Source organism: Sardina pilchardus, chromosome 8, assembly GCF_963854185.1.
Source record: "Sardina pilchardus chromosome 8, fSarPil1.1, whole genome shotgun sequence".
NCBI classification, from domain to species: Eukaryota; Metazoa; Chordata; class Actinopteri; order Clupeiformes; family Clupeidae; genus Sardina; species Sardina pilchardus.
In genome coordinates, this window is record NC_085001.1 from 30854436 (window position 1) to 30882160 (window position 27725).

The 27725-nt window shown below is 41.8% G+C and overlaps 3 protein-coding genes across 4 annotated transcripts in view; 2 read left to right on the forward strand and 1 right to left on the reverse strand.

The window, feature by feature from the left end:
* The window catches only part of LOC134089199 (sodium-dependent phosphate transporter 2-like), a 28008-nt gene extending 20672 nt beyond the window's left edge, over positions 1–7336 (forward strand). Inside the window, exons 10-11 of one of the 2 annotated variants that reach the window (XM_062543560.1) lie at positions 213–297; positions 3401–7336. In XM_062543560.1, coding sequence (XP_062399544.1) covers positions 213–297; positions 3401–3565 — 250 coding nt within the window. In that variant the 3' untranslated portion in view covers positions 3566–7336. The remainder of the gene's footprint in view (positions 1–212; positions 298–3400) is intronic. The other variant, XM_062543561.1, reaches the window with a different exon arrangement.
* Positions 7337–7688: 352 nt separating this feature from the next.
* Positions 7689–10425, reverse strand: LOC134089200 (proheparin-binding EGF-like growth factor). The gene is made up of 6 exons (XM_062543562.1): positions 10347–10425; positions 9250–9402; positions 8685–8931; positions 8315–8482; positions 8052–8133; positions 7689–7890 (listed from the first exon to the last, which is right to left on the reverse strand). The coding sequence occupies exons 1-6, from the start codon at positions 10381–10383 to the stop codon at positions 7885–7887; spliced, it is 693 nt and encodes a 230-aa protein (XP_062399546.1). The 5' UTR covers positions 10384–10425; the 3' UTR covers positions 7689–7884.
* Positions 10426–14991: 4566 nt separating this feature from the next.
* On the forward strand, positions 14992–24638 carry ostf1 (osteoclast stimulating factor 1). Its single transcript, XM_062543563.1, has 10 exons — positions 14992–15151; positions 18562–18608; positions 18709–18759; positions 19641–19704; positions 21512–21565; positions 21675–21782; positions 22363–22412; positions 23575–23653; positions 23875–23973; positions 24440–24638. Exons 1-10 carry the CDS (start codon positions 15118–15120, stop codon positions 24496–24498), a joined length of 645 nt encoding a protein of 214 aa, XP_062399547.1. The 5' UTR covers positions 14992–15117; the 3' UTR covers positions 24499–24638.
* The last annotated feature ends 3087 nt before the right edge of the window (positions 24639–27725 follow it).

Below are 27725 nucleotides of genomic sequence, written 5' to 3' on the forward strand. Positions count from 1 at the left end.
CTTTCTTTTAAGAGCACATATGCTTCCCATCACACAGTGATGATGTAGTCTGCATGCATACACTATGGACTTGAATATGCTGTTGTCTGGGCAATGAGTGTGAGTGTGTCTTCTCTGTTGATACGTGTGTGTGTGTGTGTGTGTGTGTGTGTGTGTGTGTGTGTGTGTGTGCAAATGGAAAGTCTGACCATGAAGAATATCTTTTGTTACAGTGGATTCACTATAGAGTTGGCCTCCGCACTCACTGTTGTGCTCGCTTCCAATATTGGAATTCCTGTCAGTACCACCCACTGCAAGGTATGCTGGGTAAAAGGCCACAGGCCACACCCGCCACTCCCACTGTTTGGGGTCACTGTGCACGCAAGGGAGGGGGAGGTGTTATGGGCCTTACCATGCCAATCAGAGGAACTGCACACACACACACACACACACACACACACACACAAACACACACATGCATAAACATATACTCAAACCTACACGCGTACCGACACTCTGTGTCACACACAAACCACAAGCATACACATTCCAAGATAATTCCACTGCTTAAAGGAATTACCCTTATGGCCACCAGCACAAGCCACATGCAGCACTCTCCCACTGGTCAGCAGGCGTTAACACAAACAGACACGGACTCTCACATAACATGCCAGCGGGCCATCAGTCTGACACGCAGACACCCACAGACATCCCCAGCGTGTGCAGTCCTCTAACCTCCCCGCACCTCCCCGCTGCGTAACAGCTGCATGCAGTCTAAGTGTTCCAGAACCTTCTCCCGCTGTCTTGTCACGTGGTTCCTCGTCTTCTCTCGTCTGCTCACCCTCCCATGGCATGCTGGGAAGAGTGGGCGGCCGCGGATTGTGTGTCGTGTCCCATGACCCTCCTGTCTCATGCACGTGTTTGTGTTTGTCCTGTTCTCTTGTCCTGTTTCTTCACAGTGGATTTTGCATTGAAGTAATGACTGCTCTAACAGTGGTTGTTGCCTCAAATGTGGGCATCCCCATAAGCTCCACCCACTGCAAGGTATTGGAGAGATGTACAGTAGACCCTCCCCTCCTAAAGTAGCAACCAATCATAGCACATTTATTCCAAGACTAAGCCGATCGCTTTCCTATGACTCTCTTTCTGGAGTTCTGCATCTGTATGACCAGAGTTTTACGGTAAACGTAAAACCTTACACTTGCAGATCTTTCTATAGATGCACATGCATGCAGACCTACATCTGCACATGCTGCATCAGCACAGTATTACACGAGCACACTTCTTTACTCACCAATTATGGTAGCACAGCTTTTCACTCACCTTATTTATTATTTGCCTTTAATGCACAATAATAATTAGCAGTGTCTGCCAAATTCATGAGGAGCATTCGATTATAGCTGTTAACTCACTTAAGTTTCATGAGCTCCCATTTTTACATTATCGTTTTATACATTCTACTATTACAGCATTTGCAATACAACATTAATGAAAATATACAACCAATTTGGAACAATGCTCTTTTTTGAAAGACATTTCACTGCAAGTGTAGTCATGCAGCGTAATCAACCTAGACAAATGGCTAGCAGTTCAGATTGGTTGGATTTTGTGGATCTCTGCTAGTGGCTAATGTCCTACGAGAGGCTTGCTGAAGGCCTTAACCGAGCCCTGGTGGCCCAGTACTGGTGTGGAGATGGAGGTTTTCCCCCAGAGCAGCTCAGAGAGGGGAGATGCAGAGGAATGCCCTGTTCATCACACTGCCATCCGAATCCAGTCCTTCCCTCCCGATTCCCCATCTGTCCACTTCATAGAGATCTACTCTAACCTGCGTCGTCATGCTGGTTGGAGGCTTACTGACATTACAAAGCAACTTCTAGCATACATACATATATATCAGCAATAGGGCCATAAAGTACGTCACTTAGTTAAATAGTATTAAGAGAAACACTTTTGGACTTTGAGAATGCTTATGTAATGTCTCCTAAGCCTTCAAAATGTGTCATCGGTAGTGACTTTGTGAGGGGCACTTTGTGTGCTGATGTTCCACACCTGAAACACAATTCCATACATGCTCAGTGCCACTAGTGGTCTACAGCCAAACAGTTGTCTGTTAGCCAGAGCCTGTTACTGCAAGATAGACCTTTCACTCCACACAAGTCTCACACAATTCCACATAACACAACCACATAAAACCATCATGCAAATATATAATGCTAAAAGTTAGCATACCCTGTGTTACCATATTCTCAACCTATTTTTGACTATAATTATGATCCTTTCAGTTGCTCCATTGTATAGCAACTTGTAATCACATTAGATTATTACATGATACAAAATATTAGATCACATTGACATGACATTGTAAGATAATGTCAGTTTTTCATTGTTTACCTCTCATGTAAGTTCTACTCCCAAATTACTTTTTGATAAAGTCAGAGAATTGCTCCTCACACTCCTTGAGCTGCCCCTCTGTATACACTCGGGTTTGCAAACAGTTCAGACTCGAACGGAGCCATACAATATGCCAGCCATTCAACCCATCCCTTCAAGAGTTTGGAAATGAGGGGTAATATTTGACTATCTGGTGAGCTCAAATATCCATAGACTTTTGCTAGGGTTAGGGTTAGGGTTAGGGCTACCTTTAATTCCGTTCGGCACCGTCTCTGTCTTGTGTAAAGCGCTTTGGGTTGCACTCTGTGCACGTTAAATGCGCTATATAAATAAATTACTTACTTACTTACTTACTTAATTCACTCGATGTAGACTGTTTGTCTTTAAGATTTTTTTTGTAGCTATAAACATGATGGTGGATTGCCCTAAATTAAGTTCGTCAATACGATCTATTGACACTGAAATCAAGTTGGCAAATCTTATGTCACACCTGACACTACCTTTGGTGTCCTAAGAGATATACACCTGTGGATTCAACTTGGACAAATGGACAATTGCTCTGGCTGTTACCACAAGTTGCTACTGCTTTCAGTCCAGTCAATGCAGTCCATTACTGGAGCTCTACTGTAATGATGTAGTGGAGGTATGTGTTTGTAGTCTCACTGATGATGGAGGACTGTTACGTTTCAAACAGGCCTACTTCCAGTGGGGACAAAAACACATGTTGGATTTTAGATGATTAATGTAATTACACATAGTCCTAACCTAGCATAATTCACTAAAACACACCAGTTCATCCACAGATGAATGGAAAACCCTCGTAACATGATCTACTAAAGCATCTTTTCTCCATCAATATTTGCTCCGTCTTAATGATGTCATTCATTCATGTGTGATGAGCTTGTAAACTAATCCTGTGAATTCCCATGTATGACCACTTTTACTGTGAGCATTAATCGATGTTGCTCTTCAATGTGTGTCTGCGCACACGTGTGTGTCTGGGCATGTGTGTGTGTGTGTGTGTGTACAGGTGGGCTCTGTTGTGGCTGTGGGTTGGCTGCGTTCCAAGAAGGCGGTGGACTGGCGACTCTTCCGGAACATCTTCCTGGCGTGGTTCGTGACGGTGCCGGTGGCCGGCCTGTTCAGCGCCGCCGTCATGGCCCTGTTCGTGTACGGCATCCTGCCCTACGTCTGAGAAGGAGAACCAAGGAACGAGAGCGTGCGCGCGAGGGAGAGAGAGAGAGAGAGAGAAGAGAGAGAAGGGAGGAAGAATAAAGTGCAAGAGGGCTAGCAGAAAGAGGTGTGGAAAAGGAAAGAGGAAGGAGCAGGGGGAAGACAGGTGATGGGGACAGTGTTCAATGAAATGCTGCCAGGAAGTGACACGGAAACTTCCTGCTGCCAGGTCTGCTCTTTTATTTATTTTTGTTTGTCTTTACCAAATTTAGCTTTTGTACCCGAAGCAAACAGGACTCTTTGGTGCAGTGATGTGACATTGTATTTATCATGCAAACACAGGTACTATTGAGCGAGACATATGCAGACACACACACAAACACACAGACAGGCACACAGGTCAGTGGTGTGCTCCCGAGAGAAATACTAATACACTGGCTGACCTCGACGCCCACCCTTCATGCCATCCACACATTACCCTTGACCCCTGACTTGTGACCTCGCCAAATGAGGGTTCCATAGGTATTTGTGTTACCATACAAATCCTTTTCTGAAGGCAGTGGTCATATTGCTGTGTTTTTTTAAATGAAGATCCTTGTTTTAGTACTATATTGTACTGTCCTTTTCTGTACATATTCTTTAAGATGTGTTTTTGTTTTCTTGGGTTTTCTAAATAATGTTTCACTATTCAACACATTGGAAGTTCTCAAAGAGTTTTCAGACTACAATGCCCAGATGCATACATAATCACACACACACACACACACACACACACACACACACACACACACACACACACACACAGTACTGATTTGCTCTCTCTCTCACACACACACATGCGCACACACACACACACACATTTCAATTTGATGAGTTATGTTTCATTTATTTTATGCTCAACTGAAATACACAACACTTATTTTACTGTACCTTACAAACAAGTGTTGTCACAGTTGAGTGGGTTTCCTTTAAAAAAGTAAGCCAGATATGTTATGATTCTTTCACCTTCAACAATGATCACTTGCTTCAGGTGTCGTTAAATAACAAGAAATCTTAAGGCCAGTTCATTCTCTTGCCAACTTAACAGAAAAGTTTGCTGAAGCTGGCTGGAAAAAATGTTTCTCTATTGTTGTTATTTCAGTCTAAGCATCACAAATGAAAGGTTTTAGATTACAATGTAAAACAATTATATTAATGGCACTTTGACACTAGTTGCAATAGAAAAGCTTCAGAAGCTTTTTTCAATTTGATCTTTTGACCATTAACCATGGTAACAGTTTCCCATGGCATTTTTGCCAATCAGTGTACATATACAGCCAACATGATCCTGTTCCCTGGTCTCCGCCAGCATCAGCTTCTACTGCCATCCAGCGCCGTGCCAGTGTTTGTTCATAACGATGCCATCTCTGTGTCCCACACCACTGTGATGTCCTACTGCTGCCATCCAGGAAGCCCACTCTACTGTGAGGTCAGAGCATTACCATCCCAGGGTGCCACTGCACGTTCAGGTCATATCGATGCCATCCAGCAGCATGCCAGTCAGAGCCTATACTAACGCCATCACATGACCCCATGCCCCAGTGAGGCCAACACGTGCAGAGTCGGCCAAATATCTGCATAGTACTCTCAGCTTAGGAGCATAATCAACACACACACACACACACACACACACACACACACCAAATGTACAGTATAAAAGTGAGAGCAACTGTTTCCATCTGTTGGCCAGTAGCTCCACCGGTCTGGTTTGCGCTCAGCTGATTGTCTTGCGGTGATGCGTCTGGGCCTTGTGGCCCCCTGCTCTGTGGACACTCTGAGACTGGACACCCAGGAGCTCTGCTGTAGGCCCACGCTGGTCGTCCGTCGCGTATGTGATCATGCACAGTAACCATGCCAGACATTTCTTCCGTGGGCCTACAGTCAGATGCTGCACTGCGTGCCCACTGGAAACAAAACAAAGCCAGGCTGTTCCAGCAGAGCAGGGGAGAGAAGGCTTCTGCCGGCTCTAGGTCCAATGAGAGGGCCGGTCGGGTTTGCCCTCGGTCCAATCAGATTTTGAAGGGCTGGCTGAGTTGTCCTCTGCTTCTGGACAGGCACCTAATTTGGAAATGTACAAATGCGTGGCTTTCAGAATCAACGCAGTGTTGCTGTTTATTTGTGGTGTATTATTTTTATCTGTCATGAACAAATCTATGCTTAAATGGCCATTTGCCTTGTAATGTTGTGCTTTACTGTTTGTTCCATACAGTAACTTCTCAGTACTGTGGTGTTTACATTGTAATCATATCTAAAAGTATCTCATCCAGTTGCCTAACGATGCCAATGAAAGACTAATCTCCATCCAATTCATCCGTCACAATAGCGAGATGCGTTTCAGTTTTATCGGGAGTTTTAGTAGGTAGTAGTGTGAAGTATGATCTGATATGTCTTTACACTATTACACTGAAATGCATTATGAGTGTGATTTAAATAATTAAGACATTAGATATAAAAAAAAATTCATTAAACTATATTTTTCTACATATCTGAGTTTTACCTGAGAGAGAGAGAGAGCGAGAGAGAGAGAGAGAGAGAGGATGATGATCCGGGCTGAGTTGATGCCTGGTGGAATAAGAGATCACGTCATGCCTGGTCACGTGGCATCGGAGTGGTTTCATACACTAATGTTGCACCCCGATGGGGGCCCATTTCTTTTTGTTCTTGCACAGGGATGTCTCCTGAGCAGTGGAGATGGTGTGGTTGGTTTCCACAGATGTTCACGCTGCCTCCGTCTTGCCAGACTGCCATCTTATGGCGACTTGGCCTCGATCAATTAAAAAAAAATGGAGGCACAGCGCTACCAGGCCACAGGCTCCCTCCACTGTTGAGCAGAAGGTGCCATATTTTCCATTCGTAGAAGCAGTCTGTGTGTTACTTAGAAGAGCTTATCTCTTCTGCACATAACCAACTTTTGGAGCTGGAGTCCAGTCTACTGAGGGTTGTAGCATAACTGGGACTGTCCACAGTTATTTGTAAATATCCTGGTTAACATGTAGCCGAAAGAAATTGGGTGTGCAGTCAGCGGAGACGGTTGGGGTACTTAATGTGTATTAGATGGCTGTGTAAAGATATTGTTGATGCACAATTCTCTCTTGTTGTTGAAGTGTAGTGGCTTTGCAGTTGACTTTGTTTCGTTGTATGATGTAAACAATGATTCTGTGAGTACCTAGTGAAAAAAACTAACTTTGATCCACTGGTCAAAAAGTGATCACTATCCTCAACCAGCTCTAGAGATCTGTCTGTGTGTGACAAGTTCCCAGCTCAGAAATCGGCTGACCTTAACCCGACCCTAAGCTAACTGCAGCCCTTTTAAGGCTAACATAATTCTGACTAACCTTAGGATAATCCAACCCTAATACAAAAACCAGCCTGTTGGGTTATGTTGTATATCTGTTCCATTGGTTGTATCACGTCTGTGGAGAGTTGTAAAGTACGTAGCAATATATCCATGGACTCCTGTGGATATTCAATGACCTCTGGGGTCCCAAAAAGGTATTCTCATATCAGTTTTCACCCAATGAGGTTGAGCAAACTGCATCTCTCTCCATACTCTGCTGCACCTTTGGGAATGTTGTGGCCCCCGCAAAGGGCTACTGCTGCCTGTTGCGCTGTGTCTGTAGAACCAACCAAACTCTTCATCTGCGTATATAATGTACTGTACTTTTACTGTTTTATTTCTTTACAAAACTTAGTGAGAATTGTCTGCATTTGAACTAATTAAATAATGGGAATAAAAATGACAAGAATACCAACATTTTCTGTGTATTGTCCTTTTGTGCTTGACCTATTTAGAGCGTTGTATTGATATTGATATAACACTGTATTGTATTCATGTCCTTTGATGGGATTTTGTCTATTATAGAATATTCCCTCATGATGTCTGCCGCAATCCAGGGCATTCCTATGCTGACATAACTATGTTGGTAAAACTGCAGCAAAACCCAGAACTACAACTCTACATATTCCTGAGAGTAACACTGAGCATGAAAGTGTTACGTCTTAATTGCATGAAGTTAGGATCATGTGTTACTGTACTCCAAATTTCACGTAAGATAAGAAACCACACTAGATATTGCTTGGGAGCTTTTAATTTGAATGGTCTGAAATGAAAAGGCTCCATAGGTGCAATGACAGCATCATAATACATAGGATATTGAAATAAATAAAACATCAGAAGGTCAACTAAACTGAAGTGCCGAAGTCAATAAATAAGTAAACACATAAATAAATCTCCATGACTGAGTAGAGTGGTTGCATCTGCTGGGCTGCTAGAAGATGTGATGTGTCCTGCTTCTGTGGATTCTAAATCTGTAAAAAGCAAGAGGGAGTACATTTAATGATTCAGCAATTAAATAATAATCTACAGTAGCCAATATAACAGATAATCAGTGTTATATTGATTGTTATAACAGTTGTACATTACTAGATTAAATCAAGTCAAGTGTGTGTGTGTGTGTTTATGGGCATACCATCATGTCATTTTTCAGAGGGTTTTCCTTTTCATTGCTTGGGTTAAAGAAAGCAGCCTGGAATCGGCGCTGGGTTTTATAGCTGGAAAAACAGAACAAAGAAAACAGGTTTTCAGACAACTGGAATAAGATTTTAAGTGTAAGTTTAACTCGGCTCCTACATGCATGCCTATGTTTTCTAGGCTTTTCACATCCCTTGTTTGTGTTGCGTTGCGTTTGCGTTGCGTTGTGTTTGCGTTGTGTTTGCGTTGTTGTGGACGTACTGCACACAGATGGTGAGGAGCAGGGCGGAGCAGCTAATGACGGACAGCATGACTGCGATGACCAGCAGAGCGGTGTGGGCGTAGGCCTCGTCGTCAGCGTCCACCTCCCTGTGCTCCGTCTTCATCAGCTGGACCGCACAGCGCTTCCCCTCGTACCCCACCTGACAGCTGACCGGTAATAACAAACACAGTCAACCTTTAACCACTCAAGTGGACGCATTCAGTGGTCATCATCACCTACCAAATACAACTTGATGCACCTCACTTTCAACACTGACAATATCGCTGTAGTCTATATTCTGTCACTCATGCACACACACACACACACACTCTTACATATTGAAATGTTGTTTGTCGGGATTTTACTCACATGCACAATGGTTCCCTCAGATCCTCCATGAACTTGCACTGGCCATGTATGCAGAAGTCTCTGTGTGTGGTGAGACACACATCCTCGACGGTGGTGTGTGAGCTGGAGTGTGTGTACTGTCTCTGGCCTGGTGTGTGGGCTTGGCTCGCCGCTTTCCTGTTTTTCTTTTTGTCCTTCCCTTTTCTCCGATTCCGCCCTCTCCCGCTTCCCGCATCTCCCGTCTCCCCTAATTTACTGAGCTGCTGAACTGGAGCATCAGACAGGGGTCAGAGGTCAACAAGTCAGATAGGCGCATTAAAGTGAGGAACACAAGAACTCACAGCCTCAAAGAGAATTGTATAAAAGAAACAGATGACGGTGGAAGAAAGCTATATGTCCTGACACACAAACATATTTCTACACATGCCTACTTGAGGTACCATACTTGTGTGCTGCACTTGAGTTTAGATATCTTTAACTTATTATAAACAGACATATTTCCCACATTTCCCTATTTCAACCAGTTCATGATATGTTTCTAGGAATTATGCCACTGGCTGCTTTGGAGTTTGGGGTGAAACTGTACCTTTGGTCATGCTCATCTCCACCTCCTCCAGCCTCTCCTTCTCAAGGTCGTCATATTCACTGGACGTCTGGAGGTCGCCGGATGCTCCCAGCAGAGAATCATGGGCACTGAAGCTCACCGCCGAACCCACTGACCCCACCACAGTACACAGGGCTGGATTAGAGAAGCCCACATATGAAGTGAGAGCACATCATGATAGCAGGTATAGTGATATAGGCAACCCTACTCCCATGCTACAGTAGATCCAGTACATCTGGACAGTTGAATAAATGTCCCAGTTCCACCCTTGCCACCCACACACATCCTTCAAATGAAAGCGATGGCATGGTGCTGTTTATCCCATCTCAAACACACGTGTATTCACACTCGCACAAATAAGGTGAAAAACAACTCCCACACAGAGAATCTCCCTCCAAACCACTCAAGCCACCCAGACAGCCACACCCTGAGGAGCTAGTCTGCTCTGGAACGTTGGCATCATTCATTCATAAACACGCTCAATCCCACAACCCGCTCAGTGCCCTCAGACATGCTTTAATCTTCCGTAATCTCTCTTAATCTCGTTCTACAAAAGACTAGAAACATATCGTTGTAACGTGCCTTTTATTTAGTTTAGCCAATTGGACCATGGACGTTGTAAGGTAAGCCTTATGTGCGTTAGTGGCTTTGTTACTAGTAGTAGTAACCCATGGTTGACCCAAGCCATTCAAAATGTACGCACAACCTCTTTCAAACCCTAGATAGCACACACCTTAACCTCCCAGTGGCATATACAGTTTGCCTCCCAGATGAAAGAATCCTGTTTACACACCTGCTTGGGCCCTCACCTGTACCTTGTCACAACTGCCCATCTATGCTCAGATATCAACACACACCATCAGGTCATTATGGTGTTAGAAACCAGTCTAAAGCCATCAGAGATGTGTTTCAGGTTATACATGAAACACACATGCACACACACACAAATAGCTGTCTAAGGAATCACACTTTACCGTGGAAACACAAATACAGATAGTTATATCCCCCAGGGCATTAACACTGACACACACACACACACACATGCAAACATGAACACACAACGACATGAGCACACTCACCTAAACACAACAGGCAGGAGAAAATGAGAGATTTCATGTCCAGGTAGAGAGAGATGAATGCCTATGTTCTGTATGTGTGTGTTCTGTATGAGAACTGCACAGACTCCAACTGAGTAGTCCTCACTCAGGGAGGAGCTTTTATAGGTGAGGTCCCTTCATGGAGACGTATGTGCCAATGTTTGTGTGTGTGTGTGTGTGTGTGTGTGTGTGTGTGTGTGTGTGTGTGTGTGTGTGTGTGTGTGTGTGTGTGTGTGTGTGTATGTGTGTGTGTGTGTGTGTGTGTTGTTCTGTATGAATAACTGGGGTTTAATCATTAATGTCTTTGTATTTAAATGGCCACTTTCATTGTGCTCCTTTTTCTCGCCATTAATGCGTCACTTGTGTTTCCACTGACTCAATATTCACATAAGTACTTACACAATAATACACACACACACACACACACACACACACACACAATAAAGGCACACACATACACACATTATACTGATTGAGAAGGTGGTGCCTGTGACAACAGATCAGGATGCCAACTACATTCTCATATACACAAGTACACATACTTAGCGTTAAAAGATCAATATTGGAGCTGCCCTCTGTTGACTTGTTCAACTTTCTAACTTGCAGACTTAATGAATGTTTATGTATTGTTGTGATCTATGCCTTACCTTTGCACTAAATAGAAAAGGTCATTTTAAAAGCTTAGAGACCACTGCACATTTTTTTTTATGGTTGCTGAGTGCCATTCGAATGAGTTGACGGTCATATTCAAATTTGCAGTGGTCTCTTAATTTTGAATATAACCGTCAACTCATTTGAATGCCACTCAGCAATCTTAGGAAGGCATCAAAACAATTTGCAGTGGTCTCCTAATTTTCTTCCAAAGCTGTATAGTAAAATGTAGTCAAAATGTGCAAGTCACAAGGAGTCAGCGAGTGTAGTTGGGATTGATGGATACCTACTGTAGGGTTTCAGTCAGATGTGCATTATTAGAGTTATCTAACCTTTTGAAATTCAATTGACCTCAAAGTAGGCCTTCTCATTCAACCTACAGTATACTTCTTTTAGCTGCCGTCTTCCTCTCTTGGGTCTCCCTCATCCCTCAGCCCCATTCTCTCTCTTCTGTCGACCTCTCATTCTTTTCCCTTCTTCTTCAAAGGACTCCTCCATGAAGGCCGTAGGGTGGCATAACAACTCAATTATTTTAGACTCCATCAGTTCTCACAATATGCAGACAGAAAAACATGAGTTAGTATACCAGACTACGTTTTTTCAAAAGACTCCTCAAATATTTCAAGATCCTTTCCGCTGACTACATCCTTAGTGTTGTTGATGTCATCCATGTGTGTGTTTATTATGGAAGATCGGTTGGTATGGAGAATCTGTGTAATGAGAGCCATCCCAGGGCCGCATGCCAGCTTATGTGAACAGAAAACAGTAAATATGGGTGTAGTTACATGTGCTTGTTACCACATGCTGTTGAAAGTGTTGTGGGTGTAAATGAATGTGTGTGTGCGTGCGTGTGTGGGGTCCTCAAGGCTACAATATTGATGTAATGTCTGGATATCAGGAATGAACACTTAGATAAGAGAGCAACTGAATCACTCACTGGTCCAGACACAAGCATATGCACATGCACACTTGTCCTCTTTAGTAACAGGATATGTATGTGTGTGTGTCTGTATTCATTAGCATCCACACAGCCAGTAATGAGTTCACCATGCACCATTAAGCTTGGAGGCATAGAGAAGACAGAGGAACATACAGTATAGGCTTTCTGTTTATGCTATTGTGTTTGTGTACATATGCTTCAAATATGACCTTTCATATCAATATGAAATAATATTAGTGAACTGAAATGTAGATAGAAATGTGGCATGGGTGAGTTTGGGCACCCCGTTGACCCAGGTTTCAATATGCTCTCTCTGGCAGATAGAGAGATCATTTGCAAATATTTTCATGTTGCTAGTCTTAATTAACAGATTTATTACATTACAAAAATAAATAATTACCAATATCAAATGGTCTGCACTAATTAGCATGAGCTATAATGACTCAGTGCACAGCACTATTAAAATGGATACTAACGACCAAAAATGATGAATATGCAGCTTAACGGACAAGAGCACTTGCCTCCCTCATAATGCACCTCTTCTGGTTAAACATCCAAGGGCCCTGAGGCAGCTGATGGTGACGCTGTTTTCACTACTCTTTCAGTTGAAAAGATTGCCGCAAAAAAGCATGTTTCTCTAGGATGAAGCTGAGGCAGGTCTTTTTTTCCTAGTAAATGGCAAATGAAAATATATTTTTAGGGGTAATAATAGATCACAAATTCAGTTGCAAACCATGTAAACCATGAACTGTAACATCCAAAATGTCCAGAAGCATTGAACACTCTCTACATATACAGTAGATAGATAGATACTGTAGATGGATGGATGGATGGATGGATGGATGGATGGATGGATGGATGGATGGATGGATGGATGGATGGATGGATAGATAGATAGATAGATAGATAGATAGATAGATAGATAGATAGATAGATAGATAGATAGATAGATAGATAGATAGATAGATGGATGGATGGATGGATGGATGGATGGATGGATGGATGGATGGATGGATGGATGGATGGATGGATGGATGGATGGATGGATGGATGGATGGATAGATAGATAGATAGATAGATAGATAGATAGATAGATAGATAGATAGATAGATAGATAGATAGATAGATAGATAGATAGATAGATAGATAGATAGATAGATAGATAGATAGATAGATAGATAGATAGATAGATGGATGGATGGATGGATGGATGGATGGATGGATGGATGGATGGATGGATGGATGGATGGATGGATAGATAGATAGATAATTTTATTGCCATGCAACAATGTTGGTGGTATTTTTGTTACAGGATATACTGTGACAGTCATAACTCCCACACCAGCCAGTGATAGATGTTGTGATGATGCTCTCTATGATGGCTGTGTAGATTTGCATCAACAGATGTTTGCTCTCATGAAACTTCTTAAGTTGCCTAAGGAAGTAGTCTTTCTTGATACTGTAAGTGCTGTTAATTTCCCACTTCAAGTTCTTGCTGATGTGTGAGCCAAGGAGTTTGTCTTGGAGCCCAGGAGTCTGTCAAGGTAATTGGCTGGTCACATACAGTAATAACTGGGGCAATGATGTTAGGCCTCCTCCTAAAATCCACAACTATGTCCTTAGTCTTTAAGCAGGCATTGAGATGGAGCTTGTTGTTGCCTCTAGCACGCTGATTCTGCCTTATTTAACACACTGTGTTGAGATCTGGGGTAATGCCTGCAGAACCACTCTATTGACAGGGTAAATTCGGTATGGCTTCTAGGCTAGACTTTGACGGGTATGCCGGGAAAATGCTGCTCCTTTTCCGGAATGCAGGAACAATTATTACAATACCAGCAATAACAAAAAGAATAGAATAGAATAGAATATATACTTTTTTGATCCCGTGAGGAAAATTTGTTTTCTCTGCATTTAACCCAATTTAACCGAATCAGTGATCACACACAGCACACACATAGTGAGGTGATTTACACACTAACCCAGAGCAGTGAGCTGCCTGCCCAACCAGCGGTGCTCGGGGAGCAGTGAGGGGTTAGGTGCCTTGCTCAAGGGCACTTCAGCCGTGGTGGACTGGTCGGGGATCTAACCGGCAACCCTCCGGTTACAAGCCCGAAGCCCTAACCAGTACACCACGGCTGCCCCAAAGGAAAATACACAAATAAAATAGAATAAAACAAAGTGACTTGCTCAGGATACCTCTGCTCTGTATGATGTGAAATATGTCCATTAATAACGGCAGATGTGTGTTACATCAGATCACCATTTGGGAGATGAAGGTGACCCCACATTTAGTGGTCACATTGGCTGTCATGAAGCTTATGTTCCCAGTATACTGTAATTTCAAAATAGTCAAAAGGTGCCGAATGAATACATTTATAGCTCATGTCATCTGATTGGTCATATTTCACATCTGTATCTGTGACATCTGTATCTGTAAACTGGAATACAGTGGTGCTAGAAGTTCCATGAACATTGAATCATAGAACTGCACACATTTTCATTCACTGGTGATCCATTATGACATGCTCTCCTTCCAATAAATGATAGCAAATAGCATTGCATTAGCAGTCAGCATCAGCAATAATTACTCACATTTGCATGAATAAACTCCATTGGCTTCTCTTGATCAATTCTGGTAACAGATGAAGGGCTGATCTCATCTGATGTCATATGCACATTTTCCTACATTTCTGAGGCTTTCACAAACCAAGCACCACCACAATTAGTCAAATCAAAGTCAATGTCATTGTCTATATGGTGTTGTCTGTGAACCTTTAGAATAAGTGCACAAACCAACCTTTAGTTTACTAAGGCATACTCTTATACTGTATATAGCCATATAGGCTATTAATATATATATATAAAAAATAACTACAGGTATGGGGCAGCAAATGCAGCACTGCAGTTCTTGAAGTACAATGCAGTAGCTTACGAGGCCTAGGCTTAGGCCATAACACAGAGTAACATTTTTGTAAGGGTATGCTTGGGGCGCTATGGCAGAAAAGGGCCGTTGCGCATGCGTGCGGCGCGTTTTCCGCATTTGTGGACTGAAGTTCGTTTTCTGTCTACTTCCTCGTTTTGTCTATCCCGAGTACAGCACGGAAATTTAGACAACTATCAACTAAAGTATATTTATCTGTAGGAACTGTTTAGCTTCCTAACATGTCAAAGCCTCCTCCCAAACCAGCAAAACCAGGTAGGCAATTAACACCAAACAGACTTTTAACCGGCGATGCTCTCCAAACCTGCGTTGGGTGCATACGCTCTTTGGGAACTTAGCACGGAGAGTTACAGTGTTGAGTTGGGACCTGTTCGGTTACAGGGAACACACCCATACTGACTGACTTGCCAGGATCTGTGTCACGAATACCTCTTATCTTGGTTTGCGAGTTTTTGAAAACAGTTTATTACAACTGGGTTCTAATGTTTCCGGAATGAGTGTTTGATTAGTAAACAGCCTATCCTTCAACTTCAGGATTCTCCGTCGATTTAGAGAATAGTATACTAACGTCACGTAGTTCCCTATTTCAGTTCGAACCAAAAAGGTGTAGGTCATAGTTGCGTCTGTCATGTGGTTGGCTATTAAGCTGTATTATTCAGTTAAATCTATTGTTTGCAATTTTATCTGAAACGCTGCTGAATCTTGCAAAGTTGGTGAAGTGTTGAATTAAATGAATCCAAATGGCAACATGCCGATGGAGTCCATCGTGGGCTATGTGTCAATGTTGAAATTGACAATATGTGCGCGATCTGCTTGCCCATAGCATGTTTGCAGCGAAAATGTTTAACTAGGCGAATGGGTAATGGCATTGAAGGCCAACAACACCGTGTTTCTAAGATGAAATATCCAAACATTTTTGAGAACATGTGTAAACTGAAGGATGAAAAAGAAAGCGCAACAGCGGTAGTCCTCTTCTCTCCAGACTCAGCATTTTCTCGGTCATGCGTCAGACTGAGGAATGTATTTCCGATCTATACATAATCAACCTAGTGATTAGGGAAGTAGACAAGACGGTAGGACACCCTTTCATATTTAGTCTTGGCATAATAATTAAAAAAAAAAAAAAAAAAAACATTTTGTATTGACTTCTGCAAGTGTGTCTGCCGGTATGAATTCTTTCATAGCGAAAGGGAAATTTATTGGTTAGAAGTCATGAAATCTTGATAGTCATCATGACAAATTGTCTTTGGTCTTTAGCCTGTGTGTAGATGGTGAGGCTCAGGCCTGCTCCACGTTTTAATAGACGCCAGCATTACAATGTAAGATGATGGACAGTACTCATTTCACACAAGTGAGAGAGATGGTGTTACAGAAGCACATGATTATGGATGTCAAGTTTAAGGATATGTCTGCTGAAAATGACACATGCCTGACCCATGCGCTACACATTGCTGGATGCTTGCCTGTCTTTGATAGCAAGATCACTGCAAGCCTAGACAGCTCATTCCTAAATCCCTCAGGCACATTGGACCAAAATAAATCCGCATCAAAATTAGGCAGTGGGGAACAATGTCTAACAACATCATCATAAAAACAGAAGCTCAGATGTAGACTATGCCCATGCAACCTGATAAATGTACATTCTTAGCAAAGACGACCTTCCAACCATACATCCTACTTATGTCAGAATACAGGCTGCTGTGGTTTCAGTCAGAGACAGCATGCTAATTTATAATATATGTATAATATTTCATGTGTTTTCCCACCACTCCACTCCTGTTTATGTACAAGTTAATGCATATTATTGCATTATTATTATTATTATTATTATTATTATTATTTATTAATGTTCATAGTTTAGGACCTCAAAGTGGATGAATTACCTTCATTTCTTTGTTATTGCTAGGTGCACAGACCTCATGTACGCAACTGTTAAAAGACTATCAGTGAATAGCCCGTACACTGTGACAGTGGCTCAGGAGGTGCAGTGATGGGAAGGTTGCTGGTTCGGTCCCGGCTCCTTCTGGTCTGGTGTCAGTGTGTTCTTGAGCAAGACACTGAACCCCTCACTGCTCCTGATGTGCAGGTTGGCGCCTTGCATGGCAGCCTGCACCATCACTATGAAATGTGTATGGGTAAATGTGTGGGGTATTGGCCTGTAAAGGGCCTCCAGCACCATAATAACTATAGTGAAGTGCTATATGAAAGCAGTCAATTTACCATCTTGATATGCTAATATGGTTGCAAGCTAGTCTAGTTTATTAGTTTCCTAATTAAATGATCTTTTCTTGCTCGGTGCAATGTCATTATGAGAAAAAAATTTAAGTCATGTATTAAGTATTAAGTGTATTTTTAAGTCATGCAGTCTATTGTCTATTATTGACTTTGAGGTGAAATGAGGCTCTGGCAACGTTCCTGCAACCACACATTAGTATTCTTGCATCTGCGTCATTGTGCGGCTTGGGATTTTGCAATGCAAACCTACATGCTGGTGGTAGCTGTCTAGCTATCCTTTAGTCATTTTGTGTATTCATTAAAAATAATACTGTGATCTGTTAGATGTAGTTCATGGGTGAAGAGGTCTTACATTTTGGTATAATGAATGAACTTGCACAATACTTAATGGTTGCATACCAGTCTGGGTCAGGGATACAACCATGTGTACAGCCTAACACAGCCTTAAGGGATCTTGACACATTTATTTTGAAAGATTTTAACACAATAATGATAATTAAAAAAAACTAAAATATGAAGAATTGCATATGAAGAAAGGCTTTGTTATAGATTTGGTATAGACCTCTACATGGCTTGCTATTATCTCCAGCAACAGCATTAGGCTACAACTTCAGTAGTAGTACTGACAGCCACTGACTGGTATGGTTTCTAGGGCTGAAAAATGAATCCATTTTTTAGTTAATTTTTTAATACAATTTGAATTCATGTAATTAGTAAACCGCAAAGACTGCAAGTCATCATGCAGCTTTCGACTTTTGGGTTAAGCGGAAGTGATGTACAGGCAAGCAAGCAAAGATTCCATACAAAAGCTATTGTCACGCAGTTGCTACCTCCTGAGGCAACACCACCAACATGTAGCAGCTTGAAGGAGCACCGCAGGCAGCAGAGGGATGATGAAGGTATAGCAAATGCAAGCAGATCTAGTGCTGGTCCTGCCCTATAAGACAAGGATAAGCAAACTATTATCTCAGCGTCAAGTGCATTAAATAGTGAATATTGAGCTGGCACTTGACATTCAAAAATGATATCATGAATCAAAGCGCAATCACAATATGTCAGCAAAATGGCTTTTTTAATACTTCCCCCCCCCTTTCAGAAGTAATAACGTCAACCTGTTGGTTTTGTCTGAGTTGTTTCATACTGTTCACAACGTTTGTTATAATGAAACTAATGTGCTTTCAAAACAGGTTTAAACATACCACCGGTGTGGTCTAACCCTATCTGTTCCTAATGTGATCAATGGATATTAGCCATTTCATAAAGTGCTACCCATATCCCACTGCTGATTCAGAGACTGTTCAGAGCCATTATTCGTATGTGTTGGTCATTATTCCATCCATTAGAAGCATTAACGGTGCCTCCAAATTGTGTGTGTGTGTGTGTGTGTGTGCGCGCGTGTGTGTGCGCCTGTTTCTCTGTGTGTATTTTAGGCCAAGTGAAAGTGTTCAGGGCCCTATTCACCTTTGACCCCAGAACAGTGAGTATTCTCAGTTGCTCTGAAGCTTTTGTGTTGAGGCCACTGTTTTTATGAAATACTTAATAAAACATGTAACTGAAATTATTATTTTATTTTACAGCCAGATGAGTTGTACTTCGAAGAGGGGGATATATTATACATATCTGACACGGTGCGTTGAAAATTCTATTTATGTGTGCATGTGTGTACAGGTGCACATTTTTTATACAAGAGTGTTTTGTATAAAAGATTGTAAACATGATCTAGCATCATGATTGGTTTGTCAGTAAAACCATGTTATATTTACATACACCTGTAAAGCTTATGTTTGTGTGATAATAAGATGATAGAATTTTCAGACAATACAGTATGTCATGGAAAATATGTCTGTTTTCAAGTCGTAATGATTAATTTCAGTAGCCACATTTACATGGACAGTTGTTTTTTTTTAACAGATTAAACTATTCCGATTTAAAAAATCGTGTCATCTGTTTAAATGGGGTACGTTCTATTCCGATCAGGTGTTTTCAAGCACTTTAGAATCTTTGATCGGAATAGCCGTTGTTGCCTACATTTCATTGGGAAGATATAGCATGCAATACGAATGACTGTATGGCTGTTCATTCAGATTAGGAACGGACTACACCACCTCTACATCACCTTCATTCCGATTAAAATTCTGATTGGATCAGGCATATCCATTCTGATTGATGTGTTTATATGACAATTTTATTCCGTTTCTAATCTGACTAGAAGTGTCCATGTGTTGCTTTGTGGGTAGTGAGAGGGTGCAGAGTCTACAGTACATACTTTGTCAAGTCTACATGTGTATTGTTTTCATATGTTGTTATGTAAGAAAACAATAAAAAACAAAGTAGACTAAAAGTAACAGTTCCTTCCACTAAATCAATGTAGAGGGAACCTTTGCCCAAACGTTATATGTGGTGGAGGATTAGCACTTTTGGGATAGCCTTCCAGAAAACATTGTTCCTTGAAATGGAAGCAAAATGCAGTTGGAGGAAATAAAGTGCCATTTTGATCTGTCCTTGACAGAGTGACAGTAATTGGTGGAAGGGAACCTGCAGGGGGAGAACTGGCCTGATCCCCAGTAACTATGGTGAGTGTCTATATCCAACACACACACATCTTTCACTTTTCTTTTGCCAACACCATGCATATTGTCCTGAGAAGCAGTCTCTTGATTAGTGATATGACTCTAATAGTGTACACTGTTTGCTGTGGATGACTAATACAGCTGGAAACCGCAGCATTTTAATTGAATCTAAGGGTGTGCTAAAGCCCAGTTTACACAACCATCACTCTTGTGTTCCTTTGACGCACTATGTAAAAGTGAAACCTTGGTTATCTAGAAAAATGTACTGTTGAAGACAGTAACAAAACTGTGTCACTGGGCTACTTGATAAGGATCTAAAGCCCCATTCACACACGAGGGGAATCAGTGGTTTTGAGTGGTAGTTTAATGATAAGGTCTGATGTGTGAATGAAGTAAACATGCTAAAGTCGAATTGCCGATAACACATTCGATTGTACGATAACACATATCTTCTCACACAACTGTAGTGTGAAAACAAGTCAATAGATTAGCAGTTTTGAGAAGGGCATTGGGTCGGAGGGGGCACTTACCCTTCCACATTCACTTTCTTCACTAATATCAGAAACCTCAAAGTCAAAATTTCTCTCAGGATTATTTAATGTCTGTGTGTAGCCATAAGTGGTCGCAATCACTTTTTTATCACTATTGATGAGCTGACTATGAGACATTCGCCTGAAGCTCGGTTAGTTAGCTGATATGATAACTGTGCTTTTATCAGTTTGTATTGTTAACATTACCTAACTTTTTAAACCTAGTTTTAAATGTATATTCTTAAATACATGTTTAAAACTAGAAAAGCACTCAGAGAGCGCAAACCTCTGCCAAGCGAACACATAAAAGCTTTCTGCATCCAGACGGTGATGCGGATCCCTCCCAAAATGTAATCGTTTCTTGGGTCATTTCAGAGCTTCCCTGAAAATTTCATCGAAATCCATCCATAACTTTTTGAGTTATCTTGGGAACAAACAGACAGACAGACAAACAAGCAAACCAACAAACCCAGATGAAAACATAACCTCCATGGCGGAGGTAATGAGGGCCTAGCCCACAGTGCTCAAATCACAGCATATGGGAAAGGGTTGGAAGGATGCTCATGCAGCCAGTTCATAAGCACGCTGGCAGCTGCCACTGGGGAAGAGATGGCCAGCAAAGATGAAACCTCGCCGTAGGGGCAGTAATAGCTTGGATAGTTCATAGCTAAGATATTATGCCTAACCTTGCACGTTCAGTCTCGCAAGGTTGCAGAGCAAACCTATTACGTAAATGCTTTTGTGTGAGAACAGAGGAGAGATGTTACTTTATCGTTATGGAGGAGTGTGTAAGAACACAAAAGAATGTAATCAAAGCCATTTTTATCTAGGATTTCTTGTGTGAATGAGGGTTGAATATTGAATATTTAGAAGTGTCTTTCTTAAACACTGGTATTGTATTCAACAGTGAATAGGCCCTTGGTCCTGATCGTTCAGCATTTTAAGTGAAAAACACACATTTGTAACTTTTAGTTTGAGCAGAACTTTTACTTTGTCAGTGTTTTGTCTGTGTTTGACTGAGTTTTCCTGGAAACTGTTCATTCTCTGCGTGATTTCAAACTTTTGAACAGGGTCATCTGTGCAGCCTAACATGAAAGCAACAAGCTAAGCACTACCACTACCGCAAGACACCCACTGTTGCCCAAAGCCCACATTCTTAAAAACAGGGCATGCATGATGTCTTTAGTTTTTGGAGTAAGCCTCTTAAGCTTTGGGCTGTACAAACAATGTACTCAACCAAACTGAGTGGCTTGTCCCTCTCTTTTCTCTCCCTTTCACAGTGGCCGAGCAGGCTGAATCCATAGACAACCCCATGCACGAAGCAGCCAAACGCGGTGAGTAGCGCGTGAGACAAGAAGTAGGCCGACATGCTGTTATAGCAGCGGGTACAGGTGCCTGTGTCTGAGCCTGAGGATGAGTGGTGCTTTGTTGTGTTTGTTGCAGGTAACCTGAGCTGGCTAAGGGAGTGTTTGGAGAATAAGGTGGGAATTAATGGACTGGACAAGGCAGGAAACACCGCCCTCTACTGGGGATGTCATGGAGGACATCGAGGTAAACTTTCATACACGTTCACAATGGCATTTTTAGGTGTGTGAAACATTGGCTTTTGCTTTGTTTGCTGCTCTGATGTAAGCACCACATTTGTACACACAACTGAGGATCTCTTCAGCATTTAAATTCAGAGTTTAAACGCACAGTTAAATTTAATTACAAGTTGCCTTCAACAGCCAAATTCCTTTAACACTGCTTCCTCTTAGAATTAAAATGAAATATTATATGCCGGCATGTCTAGCCTTTGTTGCTAGAGCAGTGGAGAGTAGACAGGAAATGAGTTGGAGAGCGATGGGGAGTGGATTGAGAAGTGACCTCAGGCCAGGCTTGGTCCTGGGCCCTCATGGGAGGCCGCCACTTGCGCCAAAGCTTCCCCCTATTGTAAAATACTTTGTAGCACTTTCCTTATGAAGAAAGCTTTGTATGGCTTGCATGTGATGGTTGCTGGACATTTGAATTGAAATGGAAAACTGGAAATGGGGGGAAAAGACCCAGAGTGGCCTTCACCAATCCTTGCAACAACAACCACACCTTATAAATGAATGAAAATATGTTTGGTGTGTGTGCTGTCTTTCTACAGATGTGGTGGAGATCTTGCTGAGCCAGCCTAACATTGAGCTGAACCAACAGGTGCGTGAACACTCAAGCACAGAATGAGTGGTTTTACGACATACTAGTAATGGAAACATAAACTTTTCAGATGATGCATGCTTGGTTTGTCTGAACAGACATGTATGTTTCGGGGTCTTGTTGCTTGCCTGTAATGTCTTGTCAGACTTGATAATACTGAGAACAGACACTATCTCACCCAATATGGTGGTCCTCCCTAGACTAGACCATTGTGATGTTGTTTGATCCTGTCAGACCTTCTTACATCTGACACTATGACCGATGAGCCAGAACACAGGGATTGTTTGTCTGGTCTCTGATTACGCTTCACAGTCTCCCTATAGCAGCTAGAACTGAATTCAGAAATTCAGAAATCTCTCACTCTTAACACACCGGCTTGATTCAATTACACTCTACACTTTGTTCGCAAGGTGTACAAGTATTTTAGAAGGTTATGAAGTTAATTGTTTATTTTTTTTCTGAATGTCTGCACCACTATCAAGTCTGGTGTAGCCAGTTCTATTTCCAGTGATTATAGTGGAGGCTAATTGTTGCAACAGACACTACGTGAACAGAACGTTTGTTACATGCCCGATATACAGCCTTGCTGTAACCTGCAGGACAACCACTGAATCATAATTCAGCTCTAACTCTCAGACTTCTTCCCCTCCGCTCAATGGTTGAATGCCTTCACCACAAAGCAAGACGATTGTTAATTGTGGTTCATTTGCAGTAAAATAACCTATGTAATTAGTTTTATGTTCCACTCACTCAAAGTAACCCCAGTGAAATGCTCTGGAAGGCTGTTGTGTTTCCCACAAAGGTTATCTTTGTTAGTTTCTTGTGTGCTGTTTACCTTTTACCTTACCTGATAAAAACTGATTTTCCTGCGGCACGACTTACGATAAGGAGTCTGGGACATGGCTGATACACACCCGGAACACCTGGTCTTGCACTATGTAACGTTGTTATCATGGGTAGAGAAGCATGACCCTTTTCATCGCTTTTAGACAAATTGCCTACCACCTTAGCCTTAGACCCTAACAGTCTGTTGAAAATTGACAAAAGGAGAGTTCCTACATTGTGTTACTTCACAGGCCAAGTCAGGGAGAGGCTTATGACTGAAACGTATCCCTGTTTTAAAATGTTGCTCAAATTGTTGTGTCTGTCCTCTGTGCTGTAGAATAAGCTGGGTGACACAGTATTGCACGCGGCTGCCTGGAAAGGCTACAGTGACATAGTGGAGATGCTGCTCAACAAAAGTGAGATTCACGTCCTTTATCTAGTGCTCTCTTGATGTCTTCTCCTTTTTTAATTTCACATCTATTTGTTACTCTATCTCCCATTCCATCCTGTCCCTTCATCATCTGTATAGTAGAGTATCTGGCAATTGCTTGGGTATTAAGTGTGTGTGTGTGTGTGTGTGTGTGTGTGTGTGCGTGCGTGCGTGTGTGTGTGTGTGTGTGTGTGTGTGTGAATCCAGATGCCAGGACGGACCTTCTGAACAACGAGAAGAAACTTGCACTGGATATGGCCACAAATGCTCAGAGTGCGTCCCTGCTGAAGAGGAAGCAGGGCAGCGGTGAGTCCTGTTCTCTAGCGCTCCACACCATCTCATCTCCACAACACATACCTTACCTGTCTGTGCGCCACATCATTTTCACCATCACTCAGCTAGACTATAGATAGATACCTACATACATACATACGTTATTGATCCCCAAGGGGAAATTCAAGGTCGCAGTAGCTTATAAGACGCCAGACACAACATACACTACAACGAAAACAGGATGATAAAATAACAAATCCACATGACTAAAAAGAACAGTAAAATATACTAAAGGTACTAAACCAAGGATCCACATGAATGTAGGCCAATAAGGATGTATAAGCATGAGGCGCTTGTAGTGACGGGGCAGGGACTGACCCTGCGATTGAGTATGAGGTGTCATTGTGGCAGTGCAAGTAAGTCTGAACTGCCCTTACTGCAGTCCTGTGTGTGTATCTGGAGAGGATGTGTCCTCATAACAGTCATTGTGTCATTGCAGCCGTCTCCCGCACTCTAAGCAACGCAGAGGAGTATCTGGACGATGAGGACTCGGACTGAGGAGGAGGCCGAAAGATGGAGTGTGCTGTCCAGCAGTGCTGTCTGTCAGGGACGCAGGATGATGGAGTGGAGTTACTGCACCACGGCTGGGTGGCCTTGTCCCCCCAGCCCTATGGTGTGTCAGCTCTGGTTTTTATCACCTTTTCAAAAACGTCTGTGTGAAATGTATGTGTATATCTGTGTTCATCTCTGCAATGCTTTGTAACATCCGTAAAATGTGGCGCGAAAGTGTGAAATGAGAGTAAGAGTTGTGAGATGTTGAATGTGAGTCTTGTTCTATTGCTGTCTCGTCCAGGCCAGAGCTCTAGTACGGACCACGTCCGTTCTGTTCCGTTCCGTTCTGTCAGACAGTGCTGCTTTACTAATTGTGCCTTCTCTCTGTATGTATGAACGACGTGCAGAAATGTTTTAATGTCTTTCTTTTGGTATGTGCACTGGAGACCAGCTGCTTAGCTTGGAGACGGTTTGCCACCTTAGAGCTCTCACCCCAGCTCCCATGGAGGAATATTGGGTCCAGGAAATATTGTCATTCCAACATATGTGTTGTCTTTTTGTGTTCTGAGAAGTCTCTCCACAGCTGTAACCAATAAAAACTTTGAACTTGTTTATTATGTTTCTTCATGTGAATAGACTGGGAAGAATATCTAAATATTCATTCATCTGTTTAATATCTTAAACTAACTTCTCCTTGGTTATGCCCTGTATAATGCAGTATTGATCACGTAGTATAGGCCTAAAGAATTGTGGATTCAAAAATATCTGATCATTTCGGTCTCAGGTCCTCTTTGCTTTAAACCCTGATTACTGATCCTGATGTTTGATTAAATACTTAGACTATACTAAATACATATTGCATGGGTAATCTTTTACATACACATGCTAAAGTTGACTAAAAAGAGGAATGAAAAATCATCCTTTGGAAATTGTCTGAACACCATATCTCACAATTGGCATATAGGGTGCTTTTCATAAGAACATCTCTCAATGCAAATCAAACCAGTTATTAGGCCAACTGAAATAAAACCATGCAAATCTCTATGTATGGTGAAGGGTATGTGATGTCATGCCATTTCAATTCCAAAAGCTAAGGGAACTTTGTCAGGATGCATAGTATCCTGAATCCATGAAATAACTGGCCTTTACAAATACAAATCTGCCAGTCTCTATGGGAATTTAACATAGGGGTGTGTGTATACGTATGGCCCCTGTACTATAAGGAAGAACATTTATTTATTTACGATACATAAAACATAAAATAAAATTGAACATAAAATTGGTGTCCTTAAAGGTTGGATGTTCCCTGATTTTTTTTAAATTAAGGCATTAAGATCAATTTATCTGATCATTCTTCTGATTGTAAAGAATAAGCTGGGCTGGAAGGCATCATACCTGAACTGACTCCAGGAATGGTAATACTCAACGTCATCACTAGAGGGAGGTAGCTAAGCTGTGACTGTCAGATAGCATTACAGCTCAGCCTTATCAAACAATTCTAGAGTGCTATGCAGTATGCACTCTCATCCTCTAGGAGCCGACTTGTGGTCTTTGTAAGAGTAGTGTGCCTATTTATTGTTGTTCTATAAGGTCTCATTTGCTATGTTGCTTGCATGTTCGTCCTCATTGTAGGTTATTTTGGATGAAACTGTCAGCTAAATGAATAAACGTAAATGTAGATTTACACTCTGACCACCAAGTTTCATGAAGAGTGACAGACAATGTCGTGTTGTGTTTCCTTTCACATGTGTTTTCTTTTACAAACATTTTGCAACAGCCCATTCATTGCTCTATGATGGGCTGATGTTGTCTTTCCTGACTGAAACTGCACATATTTTTCTGAGACCTCTTTTAGCTACAGGAATCTGAGAATGCCTCCCCTTATTTTTGTTGCTGCCTTGCCATCCATGCATAAACAGGAGACAACATGTATTTTAAATTGAGCTTCTCTGACAGACAGATGCAGATATCTTCTGTTCTGTACAATAGCCATGCCTCCATAATAGTTGTCCACACATGGACTGTAATCCAATGGTACCATTCATTCAATCTGCCTTAGGTGCAGTTTAGTGCCATAATCAGATCAAGAGACCCACACCTCCCATGTTCACCCATGTCAGACGTGGACAATCTGCTTGTGTCTTTTCCCCATCTTTGCATGTGGTGGGATGTATGCAAACAAATGTGCTAACTAAGCAAGGTTACAAGGCCTCAGCTGCCATTTTCGTCTTATGCAACCCGCAAGAGAGTTTTGTCTCATAGTTTTGCCCACATGGATCTTTTTTCCCACATAATCACTTATCTTGTCTTTTCCCACATAACATATCATGTATGATATGTCAGTGGGTAGATAAGATAAGGATTTGAATATGCATTTGCAATGAGATAGCATATGGTATAGAAGCCTTGAATGCAAACCAAGATGGCGGTGAGTGGACTATTCCTCCTATTGCCACCATCTTGCGACAAGTCCTAGCAAGATGGCAGCAAAAAACTAGAACACTGACTGCACAATCAGTCCTTTTCTACAACCTCTATTTACACTAAGCAAAGTTGAAAAAATACTTCTATTTGTATACAGGGGTCCCTCCACATGAGTATAGAAGTGTAATGATATTTTGAGCCATTTAGCCTTTAAGTCAGTGGCTTAAAGTAGTGATTTGCTTTGAAGTATTGAGCTTCTCCTCAAGGCCATGCTATGCTATTTCCTTTATGCATATTAGTATTAGTTTTTGAAAGATGTTTCTAATATGACTGACAATGTATATATTCCATATGTAAATATTTTGGTGGCTGCTACCTTGAGTTTCAACTTTCAAAGATGATACCAGTTTTGCATAGAAATTATTCGGTTAGGTTTCTTGACCCTAAAAATGTATACTTATGGCTATGGTGTTCAGCAAATGTTTTTGTCCAAAGCAACAAAATGATCTTTCTAGTTTTAAAAGAAAAGTTATCTATGAAGGCCTTATTAGCATTCAAGATGGCAGCCACTGGAGGTGCATTTTTAGGGCCTTTTTTCTTTGTTCACTTCAACAACTGAACCATTCCAGTGGTTAGCCACTCTACCATTATACCTCATTCAGCCATTAAACCATTTTTGACATGGTTCCCAGTCTTCATTTTAGCTTTATGAGCACACTGGCTGTATGAACTGCATGTTGATGTATGAGCACATGTTGTGCTTTGCATGCTGGCTACATGTATGCCACTAGAGGATTGCTGCATTAGGA

Bases quoted from the DNA above. Each gene is read 5' to 3' on its own strand.
- LOC134089200 (XM_062543562.1), bottom strand. From the start codon at position 10,383: ATGAAATCTCTCATTTTCTCCTGCCTGTTGTGTTTAG. The intron at 9,403-10,346 runs GTGAGTGTGCTC...TCTCTAATCCAG, and splicing joins CTCCTGCCTGTTGTGTTTAG to CCCTGTGTACTGTGGTGGGG. The intron at 8,134-8,314 runs GTACGTCCACAA...CTGTTTTTCCAG, and splicing joins CTCCTCACCATCTGTGTGCA to CTATAAAACCCAGCGCCGAT.
- ostf1 (XM_062543563.1), top strand. From the start codon at position 15,118: ATGTCAAAGCCTCCTCCCAAACCAGCAAAACCAG. The intron at 18,609-18,708 runs GTGAGTATTCTC...TTTATTTTACAG, and splicing joins TCACCTTTGACCCCAGAACA to CCAGATGAGTTGTACTTCGA. The intron at 21,783-22,362 runs GTAAACTTTCAT...GTCTTTCTACAG, and splicing joins ATGTCATGGAGGACATCGAG to ATGTGGTGGAGATCTTGCTG.